The sequence below is a fragment of the Tamandua tetradactyla genome, chromosome 1 (genome assembly GCF_023851605.1).
Source record: "Tamandua tetradactyla isolate mTamTet1 chromosome 1, mTamTet1.pri, whole genome shotgun sequence".
NCBI classification, from domain to species: Eukaryota; Metazoa; Chordata; class Mammalia; order Pilosa; family Myrmecophagidae; genus Tamandua; species Tamandua tetradactyla.
In genome coordinates, this window is record NC_135327.1 from 182883058 (window position 1) to 182899661 (window position 16604).

General features: G+C 40.9%; 1 protein-coding gene and 1 long non-coding RNA gene across 10 annotated transcripts in view; one reads left to right on the forward strand and one right to left on the reverse strand.

The window, feature by feature from the left end:
- The window catches only part of HIPK2 (homeodomain interacting protein kinase 2), a 210228-nt gene that overhangs the window by 15033 nt on the left and 178591 nt on the right, over positions 1 to 16604 (reverse strand). For all 9 annotated transcript variants that reach the window (XM_077146911.1, XM_077146961.1, XM_077146861.1 and 6 more), the window contains exon 13: positions 3213 to 3460. In XM_077146911.1, coding sequence (XP_077003026.1) covers positions 3213 to 3460 — 248 coding nt within the window. The remainder of the gene's footprint in view (positions 1 to 3212; positions 3461 to 16604) is intronic.
- On the forward strand, positions 3818 to 10643 carry LOC143672299 (uncharacterized). The gene is made up of 3 exons (XR_013169803.1): positions 3818 to 3953; positions 6677 to 6859; positions 10530 to 10643. It is a non-coding gene; the product is annotated as an uncharacterized LOC143672299 (long non-coding RNA).

Consider the following 16604-nt stretch of genomic DNA (forward strand, 5'->3'; position numbering starts at 1 on the left):
CTGATTTTCTAAGTCTGAGAATAAGACTGAGAAAGCGCTGCCCCAGGGAATAAATTCAAGTTTTAAGAAAGTAAGGTAATGTATTTCCTGCTTTCATTGTATTCTGTTTATTTTAGCACTGTATGCATTATTCCTTCTAGTCAGTGATTTGTTTTTCTTCATAAATTTTTGGAATGTCCTCCATAGGAAGTCAAGGTGAAACAGGTATGTATCTGTGTTTCTGTGACGTACAATTTCTGCAAACCCTGCTAACTTTAGAATTATAATCGGTGACACTAAAAGATAGAAGGAGAGTATAAGAGAGGACAGGTGAGATGCTCCAGCGTCTCAATCATGGTTGCTAGTAACAGATACATGAGGATTTGAGAAATGAATCTCAAAAGGCAGAACCACAATATGTCCTAGAGGGGAAAAACTGGAATAAAATTAATAGGGTAAGAAGCTTTATACTAAATAAGTCGTTTCTGTCAATTTCAGTGTTGACTGAACTGTGAATACTAACTCCCGGCAGAGTGGAGTTTGTGTCTCCATGGGGCAGGGAACAGTTAAAGCTCTGTTGGGCAAGATGTGGCAGAATTAAGAATGCTATTTTTTGCCTGCCTCTCAGGATCTGTCTAAAAATCAACCATTTCTCTACAGAAACTTTGTCTAGCACAGATGAATGAAAATCAAGATGAAATAGCCCACAGACAATTGTGAAAAATGCCTTGGCAGAAGGAATCCAGTCACCCATCAAATATTGTGTTGTCCTTCATTTCCAAATGTATTCTTTTCGATAACTGATTTACCAGAACTGGGATCCAATGGTTTTCCTTTCCAATCTCTTCTTTCACAGTCACACTGTTTCCATTTTACAAAAGAAACGCTTCCTTCTTTCTCACTCCCCTGAATCTTAACATAGTGAAAAACCTAAGGGGCACCTAAATGGGATAATTCTAGAATGGATGGCTCCTGAGGGATAAGCCCCTTGAGAGGGGAGCAGAGCAGATCAAAGCAAAACAGAGCAAAGCAATCTTCAGTAAGAAATACTGAAGACTGTGGAGTCTTATTTTATTCAGGTTACAAATTCTTGGCAAGCTCCAAACCCTATCCATTCATTCATGAAATAAAATCCAGATGTGACATGGTTGTTATGGGAAAGACCTTCTCTGACAGAGTGAGACTAGCTTTGACTGATGGGTTTGATGATGAGGAGTGACGGTACATTAGGTTATATGGTAGCATTTTCCATATACTGAATGAGTTGAATTTACAGTTCCAAGGTTTTGATAAGAATATATTTAAAGTATTTAAACAATGAAATAATATACAATGTGTATTATGACATTTGCAAATCCTTAAACAATGAGTGGATATAGACTTTAGTTACTAAGAAAGTATGAATATTGGTTTATCGTTTCTAACAAGTGTATACTACACTAATGTAAGATGTTAATTATAGGGAGACTGTGTGTGTATCTGTGTTTGTGTGTGTGTGTGATATGGGAACTCTGTATTTTAGGTGCAATTTTCCTGTAAACCTAAAAACTACTCTAAAAATAAAGTTTACTATTTTAAAAATGTGTGCATGATATAGTTTAAGCAATTATTTTAGGGGATATGTGATCAAATAAGTATGAGGATCACTACTCTATACTCTGGAATGAACTGTTTTGTTTGCCCTGTAGGTTCCTTTTGTAACTACTACAGAATGTTGCTTATTCTCTGGTTTTCTACTAAAATATTTGTCAGGTAAAGAGGATTTTTAGGGAGAGATGACCCTGAGGGAAGGGCCAGTTTCATTTTCTTTACTTCACAGTGGTGCCTAATGTGGGGGCTCCTTACCTCTAAGTCACCAGAAAACTGGCAGCAAATACAGCCTGGCCCATGTAAATCAGAGGGTATGCCCTGGCATCTGGGGTTGCCTTGGGTTGACTGTGACTCTAGGTAAAGCTTCTTATTCGAGGACCACTGGCTACAGAGGGACACTGTGCAATGTGGACTTGATGCTGCTTGCACCTCTCTTTTACTGAACAGTTCAGCAGCCTCCATCATTTCTTTACCAGGAAGCTGTTGGAACACCACACCCCTTACCCCGCTTTATCTCCTAGACACAGGTGAATGACTCTGAAGTACGACCCTCTCTTGATGGTATTGCTGGGTAGCAACCAGGGTGAGAAAATGTAGACGCTTTAGTAGGGTTTAGGGATGGATGCTTTTCATGTGTATTTTTTCCAAGGAAAGGTAGCTGGGGTAACTGCCAAATCAGGTAAAAAGAACTTGTGATACATACTGTCTGAAACGACCTGGGCTACCAGACCATCCAGGGTTAGGAGGGGAGGGCACCAAGCACAAGGCCCATGCTGTTTCCATTTTACCTTCCAGCAGCTTTAAGGTGAGTGTCACTGGACACTGAATCTCACCATGCCAGCTGGCCTATGCCACTAGGCTAGAAAAGTCAGGCAAGACCCTATGTTGAATCCTATTCCTTAATCCTGTATCACCATAAATGGCAGTATCTAAATTGTTAACATCCAGTGGGTCTTAACGCTTGTGATCACACTGAGAAGATTCCTAGATCTCCTGTAACACACTTGGCCAACATAGACAGGAGGTCCTTCCTGACAACTAACAGCTTTTCACATTTAAACACAAATTGTCTGCAGTTTGCATTCCTTCTCTCATAAAGAGTGTTTAGGCCAGCCTGGATGTGGCTGGGGACGCCATGTGGCAGAAAAGCAGAACATTCTGATTTCATCTGGTTGATTACCAATACTCTTCCACCAAGGAGCATAAGCAAGGGAGACAATAAGTAGATACTACTAAGTCTGGGGTAAGCTGTTAAGTCTATTTAGAAAGTTAAGTTCTCAGTCTTTCCTCTTGGGCCCAATTTCCAGGACAACACGGGCCCCCCCTGACTCCAGTGATGGTAGAAGTCCTTCAAATAAAGCAGCGGCTGAGGACAGAAACAAGGCTGGCTACAATGTTTCCCCCAGCAAGGTATTATTTATAGAATTAAAAATGAAAGTGCAATTATGGAATGTGTTAAGCAGAATCCTACCTAGGCAACTTGAGTAAAAAATGGGTAGGAATCACCTACCCCTAGCAAAAATCAAGTACTTACAGTCTTACTAGCTGTGCGACCCCAGGCTCTTGTATAACATTTTTAGCAGCAGAAAACAAGAAAACCAGACCCAGAGAGATTTTTTTAGTCTGCTCTGGCCCCAAATTACCTGGTACTAGACTATCACATTCCACCAATACTTCGCTGGCCTGGGTTTTCAGGGGTGGCACGATGATGGTTCGGGGGTTCCCAGTGCAGTGGTTCTCCAGGCCCCCCTTTGTGTCAAAGGTGTTGGCATTGTTGTGCCCGGCGCGGTGCTGCACAGAGTAGGGGCTGTTGTTGCTGGAGGAGTCGGAGTAGGGAGAGTCATGGACCGTGACACAGCTGATGACATTTTTTCTTTGTTTAGAGACGGTGCTGAAATGCAAAGGGGGAACAGAGAAGAACTGTGAGGAGGCTGTAATGTGAGATGCCAAATCAGCATTTCATGAGAATGCAGTATGTGAAAAGCTCCTTATGACTGAGACAGGGAGGGAAGCAGATGGGGAGAGCTTAGGAATATGACTTCTGCTGTCCATGCGCCTGATGGGGAGGTTGAGCATGTAAATATCACCTATCTAACCAGTAGCAGGAGGACATGGGAAAATGTGAGAAAGGGGCTGGGTCCACAGGTGCTCCTGGAAACTGGTGAGCTGGCTTTCCCACTGTGCTACCAGAATGGGACATCTGAGCAAACAGAGAGAGCTCAGCAAGAACCAGGCAACTAGGGCACATGGTCTGGGAGGATACTGCTGGAAAGGAAACAGCATATGCTTAGTTTTAGGACCTGTGAGATCAAGCAAAACTTAGGAAGAGAAATGGAACATCCAAGAGGAACCAGGATGCATGCTGCCGGAGGGAGGAAAGAAAGGTGAGTTTCTGAGGAGGCTGATCCCATACAAGATAGTTCAGACATGCTGCAAAAGAGAAATCAGAGCTGGATTTGACATTGTCTGCCATCTCTTTGCTCTGAGGGTGTACATGGGTGACTGTGTGTGCAGGCCATCTAGACCTCTGGGAGGCCCCCTCTTAGGGGAACCCAGGCCTTTTTTTAAAATTAATTTTTTAAAAAAATATAACAACAAACAGACATAAACATTCTTAACATATGATCATTCCTTTCTACACATATAATCAGTAATTCACAATATCATCACATAGTTGCATATTCATCATCATAATTTCTTAGAACATTTGCATCAATTCATAAAAAGAAAAAACAATTCGTACATACCTTACCCCTTACCCCTCCCTTTCATTGATCACTAGCATTTCAATCTACTAAATTTATTTTAACATTTGTTCCCCCATTATTTATTTTTATGCCATATGTTTTACTCATCTGTTGATAAGGTAGATAAAAGGAGCATCTGACACAAGGTTTTCACAATCACACAGTCACATTGTGAAAGCTATATCATTATACAATCATCTTCAAGAAACACGGCTATTGGAACACAGCTCTACATTTTCAGGCAGTTCCCTCCAGCCTCTCCGTTACATCTTGACTAACAAGGTGATATCTATTTAATGCATAAGAATAACCTCCAGGATAACCTCTAGACTCTGTTTGGAATCTCTCAGCCACTGAAACTTTATTTTGTCTCATTTCACTTTTGCCCCTTTTGGTCGAGGTTTTCTCAATCCCTTGATGCTGAGTCCCAGATCATTCTAGGATTTCTGTCCCATGTTGCCAGGAAGGTCCACTTCCCTGGAAGTCATGTCCCACGTAGACAGGGGGATGGCGGTGAGTTTGCTCGTTGTGTTGGCTGGAGAGAGAGGCCACATCTGAGCAACAAAAGAGATTCTCTTGGGGGTGACTCTTAGGCCTAATTTTAAGTAGACTTGACCTATCCTTTGTGGGGTTAAGTTTCATATGAACAAACCCCAAGACTCAGCCTATTGCTTTGGTTGTCCCCACTGCTTGTGAGAATACCAAGAATTCTCCACTTGGGGAAGTTGGATTTTCCCCCTTACTCACCATTCCCCCAGAGAAATTTGGGAAATATTTTCTTACTCGCTGTTCAAATCACTCTGGGATTTATTGGGGCATCACTCTGGACAAACCTACAAAATCTTATGCCCTACTCGAGGTTCCATGTACTTATGGTGTTCAGTTAAGCTGTATACATAAGTTATATTAGGAACTGCACTAGTCAAAATATAAATTTTGTACCAAATAAACATATTTTGCTTTAGTCTCACACATAAGTGAAAATCTTAAAATATTAATTACCATCTGTTTTCAACACTCTGCAATAATGACATTACTTTCTTCCTCATGGAAAAACATTTTTAAATTTGTACATTTGGTCACTATCATTATACACTCTAGGCATTCCTAGATTATACCATCTCAGTCTTTATCATCCATCTTTCTTTCTGATTTCATTTGTGCCCTCAGCCCTCCTCCCTCTATCATTCTCACATTCAGCTTCATTCAGTGTTCTAACATAATTGTATTACAGTTAGGTAGTTTTGTGCTATCCATTTCTGAGTTTTTACAATCAGTCCTGTTGCACAACCTGCATCTCTTCAGCTCCAATTACCTTATATAGCTTACCCTACTTCTATCTCCTGATGGTCTCTGTTACCACTGAAATTCTCCAAGTTTATTCACTAATGTCAGTTCATATCAGTGAGACCATACAGTATTTGTCCTTTTGTTTTTGGTTAATCTCACTCAGCATAATGTCCTCAAGGTCCATCCATGTTGTTACATATTTCATAACTTTATTCTGTCTTACAGCTGCATAATATACATACAATGGAATATTATGCAGCTGTAAGCCAGGCCTTCTTGAATCTTTCCCATTACATGGACCCGTTCTGGGCCAAGGAGATGGAAGGAGATGGAAGGAGATGGCACTTTGTGTGGGCCAGGTGGTATTCAACCTACTGAAACTTAATGTGATGATAGGGAGGAATTGGCTTTGGATGGCTCTTGGCCAACATGTTTTTTTTCTGAGACATTAAAGTTAGTGTGGTTACTTTGGTAGCCAATTCTGTCTGTCTCAAAGCTCAGCAAGAGCCTGGTGGGATGATGGGTTTGGAATTTATTGTTTACTGTATAAGATTTAAAAAATGGATTTTCATAGATTTTTGTATACTGATCATTTTTTTTAAAGGAAGATTGATTACCTGAGCCAGATGGTCAGTTTCCAACAAGTTTGGAAGAGAGGAGATTGGCATTTATAGAGCACCCAACAGAGTTACAACAATCTATGAGGTTTCTTGCCCAACGTCATATAGCCAATCACAGGCCAGATTCTTTACAAGATGGCTCTCTGCCTCCCCAGGGAAGGGACACCAGGAGCAGGCAAACTCAAAGACCCCAAAGGGGCCAGGTAGAAGGTAAACATAAGGGTGGAGCAGAGTCACTAGCCCATAGCAGGCTGGCTGTGACAGGGGAAGGGAAGCCCCAGGAAGGGCCTCTGCACCAGCCCTCACACCTGGTCTGAGTTTTATTCTCTAGGTCAGGGGTTCTCAAAGTTAGCACAACTAGCATTTGGGCTGCACAATCATTTTAGCAAATCTATTATCTCTGGCTCAGGGCAGAAGGGTCCCTAACTGTGTCTATGACTATCAACACAGGCTCCACCACCAGATGCCAAACTTCAATATTTACTGTTGGTGTGGCCTTGGGCGAGTTATTTAACCTCCCAGTGATTCAGTCTCCTCCTCAGCAAAATGTGGAAAATAACACTATCTAAGTCATAGACTTGCTTTGAAGTTTAAGTAAGAAGGGGTGAGATCCTCAGAACAGTGCATGATGTGGTAAGTATTCCATGAAAAGCAGGTGCTATAATTATTAAGTTGTATTGCCTCATTTAGTAGGTGGAAACAGGCTCACAAAAAACTAACCCAGGTAAAGGGAATTCTATGAGGGGAAGAACTTGCTGGAAAAGTTTCTTCTTTTCAAGTTATGAATAAACCAGAAGACTGATGGAAAAGAAAATTGAAACTCATCAGTTAGATAGCTTGAAGAGCTACACCAGAGGCCATGGGGAATACCTACCTGTTCAAAGAAATATAACACATATCTCTGCCCTCAAGGAGATTAAAATCTCAGTGGGGCTGTTGGTGGGAATGTCAAAGGGTGCAACCACTGTGGAAGGCAGTTTGGCGGTTCCTCAAAAAGCTGAATATAGAATTGCCATACGACCCAGCAATACCATTGTTAGGTATCTACTCAAAGGACTTAAGGGCAAAGACACAAACGGACATTTGCACACCAATGTTTATAGCAGCATTATTTACAATTGCAAAGAGATGGAAACAGCCAAAATCTCCATCAACAGAAGAGTGGCTAAACAAACTGTGGTATATACATACGATGGAATATTATGCAGCTTTAAGACAAGATAAACTTATGGACCATGTAATAACATGGATGGACCTAGAGAATATTATGCTGAGTGAATCCAGCCAAAAACTAAAGGACAAATACTGTATGGTCCCACTGATGTGAACGGACATTCGAGAATAAACTTGAAATATGTCATTGGTAACAGAGTTCAGCAGGAGTTAGAAACAGGGTAAGACAACGGGTAATTGAAGCTGAAGGGATACACTGTGCAACAGGACTAGATACAAAAACTCAAAAATGGACAGCACAATAATACCTAATTGTAAAGTAATCATGTTAAAACACTGAATGAAGCTGCATCTGAGCTATAGGTTTTTGTTTTGCTTTGTTTTGTTTTGTTTTGATTTTACTATTATTACTTTTATTTTTCTCTCTATATTAACATTCTATATCTTTTTCGGTTATGTTGCTAGTTCTTCTAAACCAATGCAAATGTACTAAGAAATGATGATCATGCATCTATGTGATGATGTTAAGAATTAATGATTGCATATGTAGAATGGTATGATCTGTAAATGTTGGGTTAATTTCTTTTTTTCCGTTAATTAAAAAAAAAAAAAAAAGAGAAGGGATAATTGGAGCTGAAGGGATACAGACTGTACAACGGGACTGGATATAAAAACTCAGAAATGGACAGCACAATACTACCCAATTGTAATGCAATTATGTTAAAACACTGAATGAAGCGGCATGTGAGGTATAGGTTTTTTGTTTTTGTTTTTTTTTCTTTCTATTATTGTTTTAATTCTTATTCTGTTGTCTTTTTATTTCTTTTTCTAAATCAATGCAAATGTACTAAGAAATGATGAATATGCAACTATGTGATGTTATTAAGAATTACTGATTGTACATGTAAAAAAAAAAAAAGAAAAAGCAAAAAAAAAAAAAAACAATCTCAGTGGGGGACTGCATAAAAACATGACAAGTTAAATAGTAAAAGCTTTAAAATAACCAGGAGAAGAGAATAATGGATGTCACAAAGCCTTTCATGATAAACTGTCAAATGACTTACAGAGCTGCTAATTGTCAAGAACTCAGAAGAAAGTGAGGAATGAATTGGTGGCATATATTTACACATTGACCTAGATAAAATGGACAACTTTTGTATTTCCCACTTAATTTAGATGCAAAGAAAGTCCATACATGCTTTCAAAAACAGAAAACAAACGTGAGCTATCCAGGACTGCAGAGCTTCAGTAGGTGTCAGAATATTCATCCAGGGTTGGGGTGGAGGCACTGAGATCTGGGGCACAGGATGTAGAAAGTGGGGTGTCTGGGAAAGGTGCCTGGGCCTAGAAAGCAGGGAGAAGGGCTTTCTGGAAGAAAAGCAAGAAGCTGTTGTGGAAAGCTGTAGAATAAGGAGAAGGGAACACAGGAAGGAGAGCTACCTTAATAAGACAAATGACAAACAAAACCTGCAGCTGTGTCTGTGGTGGGTGGTGGTGAGTAGCTGTAAAGGGAAAAGATCGGTGAGTGGGTAGTTTGTGGTGTAACAGCATGCCATTCCTGGAAAACACCCTGCACCGTTACAAAGCACTCCCAGGGCAAGGAGAAGGGCTGGTGCCGTGACGCCACGTGATTCCTCTTTTCTGCCCTTCACGCTCCTCTGCCCTTTATTCTCTCGCTTCAGTCATGGCCACTTTTGCATGATTAAATAACACAAACACATGGCTTCATCTGATAATCGAACAGAACATGAGCATGTGCTTTTGCTGACGCACACCCTCTTGATGGTGGACCCCACGTGAAGAGCAGAGTCTGACTCCCTGAAGAGTCATGGGAGCTGCGGCTCTCGTCCTGGCTCTGCTGGTGGTTTCCTGGTGTGACCCTGGAAAGCCTGTGAGCTCCATCCAGCCCCAGCCTGCTATGAAATCCATTAGGGGAGTGGGAGAGCTTGCTCTCAGCATTAAAGGCTCTACTGTGAGGGTACCTTAAACATTCGTTATTAAAGACATTCAAAATAGGATCTGGTTTATTCATGACCTGGAGAAGAAATAAATTTCTTTAGTAAGTGTGCCTTACATGTGGACCCAGACTCGGTGGGTTTCTGCTGACCATGACTTCCTTAAGTTCTGAGTATTTTAGTAAAATGAGCAAATTACACACACACATATGACACTAATTTTGATCCAACTATAAATTGAACATATTTGGAATTTTTCACTTGTTATGTAGAAATTATGGAGAAGTTTCAGCTCAACATGAGTAAGAATTTTTGAACAACTGGAGGGATGTGAAGATATAATGGACTACTTCATGAATTAGTGAACTTCTTGTCACTGAAGGATGGCTTTTTGACAAGAGTCTTACAACAGTTAATTGGTTGGCCTAGTTGGTCTATGAGAACTTAGGCTATCGTCTGGATGGAAAACCAACAGTTAGTAAAACCTTTCTACCAAAAAGGTCTGAGGAATCCCTGTGTGCCCATGCCTTGCTATCTACCCAGAAATACAGGATAAAACATCTATAAACTCTTAATGGGTTCGAGGTTCTACCCTTTGTTTATAGCTGAAAAGTCCCTATGCCTGATAAGCAAATATGTACAACATAGTTTAATCTGTTTTCACTAACAATGATCTACCTTTTTGGATTTACATGTGACATGTTTGGAAAAGGTGACATTAATTTGACAGCTCTGGTTTTAACCTCTTTTACTGTTAGAAATCTCTGCTCTATGTGAATATGCTATGCAGCTTAGAGAACAAATGGGAGGCTGCTAAATGTTACTTTAAAAATGAGCACACATTTGAGATTACTACTGAGGATTCTTTAGGTTCATTGTATCTAATTATTGTTGATAACTTATTAATCCTATTATTAGTTGGTTAATGAAAGAGAGACAGTAATAGGAGTAAAATGAGAAATATTTGCTTAAATGGCCTTGAAAGAACACTGCTTCTGAATAAAGAACACAGCTGCCAGAGTTCACAAATGCACTGAGTTGTCACGGCAATAGGGAATTTTCATCATTTTAAAATGATGAAAAGAAGTAAGGAGCTACAAAATAAAGAAACCAACCCCAATGGAAGAAACTACTGCAGAAAGATCAGATATCAACTTGTGGCCTCTTCCCTGTAGGTCCTGTTGAGAATGTGTTTTTGATTCCCATTTATGAATGAGTCAACTCCATCCTTCAAGACCAGGGTCAAAAAACTTACCTTCTCCAATAAACTGTCCACGGCTCATTTCTCTACTCTGATTCCACTGTCAGTGCTATATGTGAAAAATACTACTCTTCTATTATCATGATGATCATTACTATTTATCGCATGCAACTACTGTTTAAAGTGCTTTGATAAGTGTTACCTCTTTTAATCCTCTCAGCAAGACTATGGAGTAAAGAATATTACTACTCTCATTTTAAAGACAAGAAATTTGAGACAGAGAGAGCTTAGGTAACCCACTTGCTTAAGGCCACATACCTAGTAAGGGGCAGAGAGTCAGAATTTGAACCCAGAGCCAGCACTCTTAATCACCATACTTCACTATCTCTTTTACTTCCTCTGAGACGTACCCAGCCAGCACTCACAGTGTAAACTAATCCAAACTCCTCATTTTGGCTTCTTTGGGGACATACTCGGTAACAGTAGTCTTCCCTAAATACAGGGCCTGGGATTTTCACCCTGAGAGCTGTCCTGGCTAACAGAAATAGATCTGATAGCCCAGCCACCTTCACAGGGCAGCGTACTGCCCACTGTGATGCTTCCATTCCCCTCCGCCCTAACTCCATCCCCTCCACTAGAAATGTATGCCTGACTACTTTTAATCAGCTTTTCATGTGAGGAGAGGGACAGAAGTCAATGCCTCCGGCTAATCTGCTCTTTCTGAAGTGTTATGTAGCTTCCAATTTAAACTGATTAGTGAGGGGGAAAACTTGACATTTAAAATTTGCCAAACACCTATTTAAATTGTATTATCCACGTATTTATATCTATGTGTATTCTATGTGTATATATGTGTATATATGCACGCATACATACATATCACTACTGGGTAATTTTTTACACAATTGATTTCCAGAGAAATCAGAAACAGGTGCCTGGAAGGAACCATGAGTCATCAGTCATCCAGTCCTCGACTCATCAGGAAACAAAGAAGACAGTTTCTACTTTCTTTTGCAATCCAGACCTCTCTCTATCTAAATCAGCCTGTGAGTTTGACTCATCTCTCCTAATACAGCAGTCACATCCACTGAGCACCCCTATGCCCTATGATGTCTAAACCTAGCTTTCCTTTTCCCTGGGGAACACCAGCAGAAGGCAACAAGGGAACCAGGGAACAAGTTGCAGTTCACCAACACATCAGTGATGGCTTTGTAATGTGCTGAAGTATTGGGACCTGCTGCTGGGGAACAGTAGAGCAGTGTCTCTTCTTCAAAATGCAGACATTTAGTAAAATGCAATCCCTGACAAGTCTCCTCAACTCACCAGACTATTTTGAATGAAGGTCTGGTAAAGAGGATACAGTGAAATGGGTTTGACAAAACATCCTTCTAACTCTTGACATGATCATACGACTGAAATTTCATTCAACCATGAGTATGTGCTGTAACTTAAAAAACAAGAACCAACAATGTCCCTTCAAATAATACTTGGTGTCTGGGTAGCCTTTTATTTATTTGAATCAAATATTCAAATCAAAAAATTGCCAAACATCTATTTCAATTGTATTCAAGCTTTTATCAAACACCCCATGACTACAACATTATGTTGACTGCAAATGCCTGGTTCTAGGTGGCAATGGAAACTAATTCCACTGTTACACATGCAAAAATAAATGAGTGTGTATGTGTGTATTTTCTCTCTACTGAGTTAATTTTTCAGGCCAAAAATTTTTTTTCTTTGTCAGTTTCCTAACTATGCCTTATCTACAATGATTTATCTAGATTTCTAATTTAGTATGAAGGAAATATTTGAGTTAAATATTTTTGCCTAAATATTTTAAGTGACCTAAGGAACTTTTTATATCTAAAATACGGAGTGATAATCATGAATCCATTTCCTCAAAGTTTATATTTGGCTGCAATACTCTCTTTGGCAGCTGCCTACATGTGCAAAATGAAACTCAGAAGGTAGCAGTAGCCTGATGACCTAAATAAAAAACAAAACCTGGTTACCAGAAATACCCAGATAATTGAATGAATAAATAAATGAATGAGTAATTGAGACAGAAGAAAATAATTCCTAGCTGATCAGCAGAAATGAGCCACTTTACACCTTAAAAAAAAATTACCCTTGAGACTGAAAGTTGTACCAAAAAGCCTCAGCCACCTCTAAAAGATTGTTTCAAACCTAGGCAAGGTCAGCAGAAGGGTCTGAGTAATAAGACATGTGCCTGTAAACTTTGTGTAGGAAGATTTCAAGTGAGAAAAGATGATGTAGTTAAATGCTTCTCTAACAGAAATCATGTATCAGTATTTAAAATAGATCAGTTCTACTACCTGTTCTGGGGGACCCAGAAAAGCATCGTTTACTAGTTTGGGTCTTTAGGCCATGATCAAAGGATGCCCTAGTCCAACAGTGACTTAAAAAAAGGAGCACACTAGTTCTTCCTTGGCCTTCCTGCTTTTTAAAATCTTCTCAAAGAATGAAGAGAGGTGACTTCTGCCGTTTTTGCTATTAGAGCCCCAGCTCTCTGAGGAGTGCCTGACCCAAGGTGGGCTCAGTGAACAACACTCTGACTCCCTACAGCTCCTGCCTGGTGCCCTGAACACATAGGTGCTATCAGAGAGTAGTAGTGGTTAGAGGAACAGGCGGGCACAATTTATATTTCCTGAATTAATGACTGAATAGAACTCAGTTATTTTCACAGTAGATGAATCTGCCATTTCTTCAATGGATGGGACCCAAATCCCAATTCTGCTACTTAGAAGCTTTATCAATGTGAGTGAGTCAGTTAACTTTCTTGGGCCTCAGTTTCCTTATCTATCCAACAGGAATAGTAATACCCCATCCAGTGATGGCTGAGATAGTGCAGGTGGAAGCACTGGGTAAATGCTTGTTATGATTCTCCTCCCCTTAACCCTCTTTGCCTGCCTCTCACATGCTCTGGAGTTCCTACAAAGCAAGAGTTGCTGACCGTTCATCTGCTCCAGCATACCAACAGGGCTATACTTGGCACAGGAATAATAATTTTGCCTTGGTTTTCTTTTAAAAATTCTAGGCAATGTCATCTGTTCCTGGAGACTTAGTGATGCCCACAATTAGGTCTCAAAATGTGGGTTCACCATTATTTGTCTCATGTTGTTCTAAATGACACTTTGGAAGTATTGCTATCCCTGGGCACAACATCAACCTGATGCTCTCGTGCTACTGTGAAGAGGGTGAACCATGATGGGGAAATCAATCACATTTCAGGTAGAGTTACAGTGTAGCATTAGGCACTAAAAAACACTAGAATTGGGGGACAGTAGCACATTGGAAATGAGATCAGGACTACAGAAGAACAGAACTGAGATGCTCCCAGCACAGGAGAAATCAGGTTTGGGAACAAGAATGGTCAGGGTCAAATCAAGAAGTTTCGCTACATGGAAGGGCTAGAGAAGATTCTCTAGGTAGAGAGTGACTGACTGGCTCCTCTCTTTAGCTGCACTGGGGGGCACACCCTTGTTGTCCTGGGACTGATGCAGTTGCCTTGCCTTCCCCTGAGCTCCTCAGTATTTCTGACAAAGCTGACCACCCCCATCTAAAGGGGAGCCCCCTCAACATCTGCATGCCTTTGCACTCTGAAATCCCCTTCTTCCTTGACTCCTGCTTTGTCTTTCATAGGTTTCCCCTTTGTGATCTTTTTTTTTTTTTTTACATGGGCAGTCACCGGGAAACGAATCGGGTCCTCGGGCATGGCAGGCAAGCATTCTTGCCTGCTGAGCCACCATGGCCCGCCCTCCCCTTTGTGATCTTGACCTACTTGTCTACCTTTGACGCTCTGTCTTATTAATTACCTTGCTTGAATCTGCAATCTCACTTTCTCTTCTCTTTGTCCACACTGGCCCAGACCTTTGGCCTTAAAAAGCCACCTCTACCCTGCCATGTCCTCAAACTGTTTTCCCCTTGAATCTCCACAGTGCTTTGCTAGTTTTTACGGGCCTGATACTGTTTGTTTTGTGTCACAACTGAGTTGGTGTTTTACATTACTTATTACCCTGCAAACCTCATGAGGACAAAGATGGTCTACCTTATTTATGTAACACCTGTGGTTCTTAGCATACTAACTTATACTGGCAGGGCCAACAAATATTTGCTGTATTAAATTTATGATCATTCTGATTACCAAAAATGAGCAATCATATTTCCCCCTGCCTTTTTTCTCATTTCAAAATGCAGTCACAATAATGTGGTCATAATTGCACAGTGGTTTCTCTATAAATGAAACATGTACCGGTTTCTGATTTATCCTACTCAGACTCTGGAAATATACTTTCCTATCTTCTTGGGCCCTAAAATATTTTTTTAGAGGGAACAGTCATTTGAGCATTCCAGAAAACATTATTATGGTATCTCCTTCTGTGATCTCCTCAGCTTAACTGTGAACAGTGGGACCCTTCCATGATGACACTGGTCTGAACCTGTAGCTTTCCCCTTTTGGTCTAAGGTCTCTGGTACATTTTCATTTCCCTGGTCAGGCAGGCATTGTTCATATTATGAAGCAGTGGGCTCCACCTCCAGGTATTTGGTAGCTCACTGTCACCCTTTGTGGCTGCTTCCTGAGCTGCACCTGCCACTCTTTCCCTGCCCTCCACTGCTTAGTTTGTTAGTTTTTCCATTGCCTCTTAGAGTCATTCAGATCAAAGTCCTCACATGCTACCAAGCATCTCAGCTATGCTTCTTCCTGAAGAAGGAACTGCTGTGGATACAGGTATGCGCCTGGGCTTTGCTTTCCACTATCACCCCTCTCAGCTATTGGGTGGTGAGATTACTTTCTCACCCTCATTTTTCTCAGACACACAATCAAATTCTCTCCTGAGCACATATGCCAAGAATCAATGCAATTCAAATTTCATCCTTCAAAAATGATATTTCAGTCTAGTTGACCAGCAGATTTTTAAATTGCTTTTGCTTTTTTGTTGCAGTTGTGGCAAAGGGTTATGAGAAGCCATCTGGCCCATATTCTGACCAACACTGTACGTGGGCAGGCTACTTAGGATCAGGGGTTCAGTTTGGGGCTAAGGAAGGGCCTTTCTCTTGATGAAGAAACCAGTACCTGGAGACCAGACCCCAAAGATTTATGGGTTGAGGACTGGGAGGATGAGGCATTGGGGAAAAAAATTACTGACTAAACTTTTAGCTGTTATCAAAAAGGAAACTGAGGCCAAATCCTGGAATAGGCAGAGGGGAGTAAAGCCAACAATGCCTGCACTGTGTGAAGCACCAGGCCCCATCTCACCAATGTGGGGGTCACCTCTAGCACTTGGCACAATGCTTGGAACAGAAGAGCTGTATTTCATCCTTCTCTGAAATACACTGAAGACCAGGCGGAACCATTGGATAGGAAAAGAGGACAGTTGAATGAGACAGACTCAGAGCTTATCTTTGAAAAAACCACCGAGCTTACCCCATAGAGGAATACCAATAATGAGGCTGTTAATCAGTCTATCTATATATTTTGTAATGCTTTCAAGTGTGGGAATTTATTATCTAATCAGAAGGATTTGTGATTACTAATTATATTGTATCCAATCAGGAATTAATAATCAGGGCATAATTTCAAATGTTGCGCATCATATCCAGTCCTACGAAGTACTGACGAGCAGCGCTGCACTGGGGGCTGGGGTAGCCTGCCTCCCTTCCCCAGCACTCAGTTCCACTGCAAAGAGGAGTCGTGAGACTTCGGCAGCTACGAGGCCCCCAAGGTCCCCAAGGGTGCAGAAGGTTAGGGACCAACTGCTTTGGAGGAGCAAGTTACAGGGGTTCAGTAGGCAGTGCCACTGAGTTGAGCAGCCCAAGTATAAACTACGTTTTGTTGTTGTCTGGCTGGAAAACATAAGGAAAGAGGCTCTGGCGCCAGGGTTAATAGTCTTACAAGTATAATAAATATTTCTTCCTTCTCCTCAGGAAGCACACAGAGAGTAAAATGAATTATTACTACTTTGGAATAAACAGTAATACTCTCTGGGTGAAGAGCCAACTGGCAGTTTGAAAGATTGGGTTAATCAGA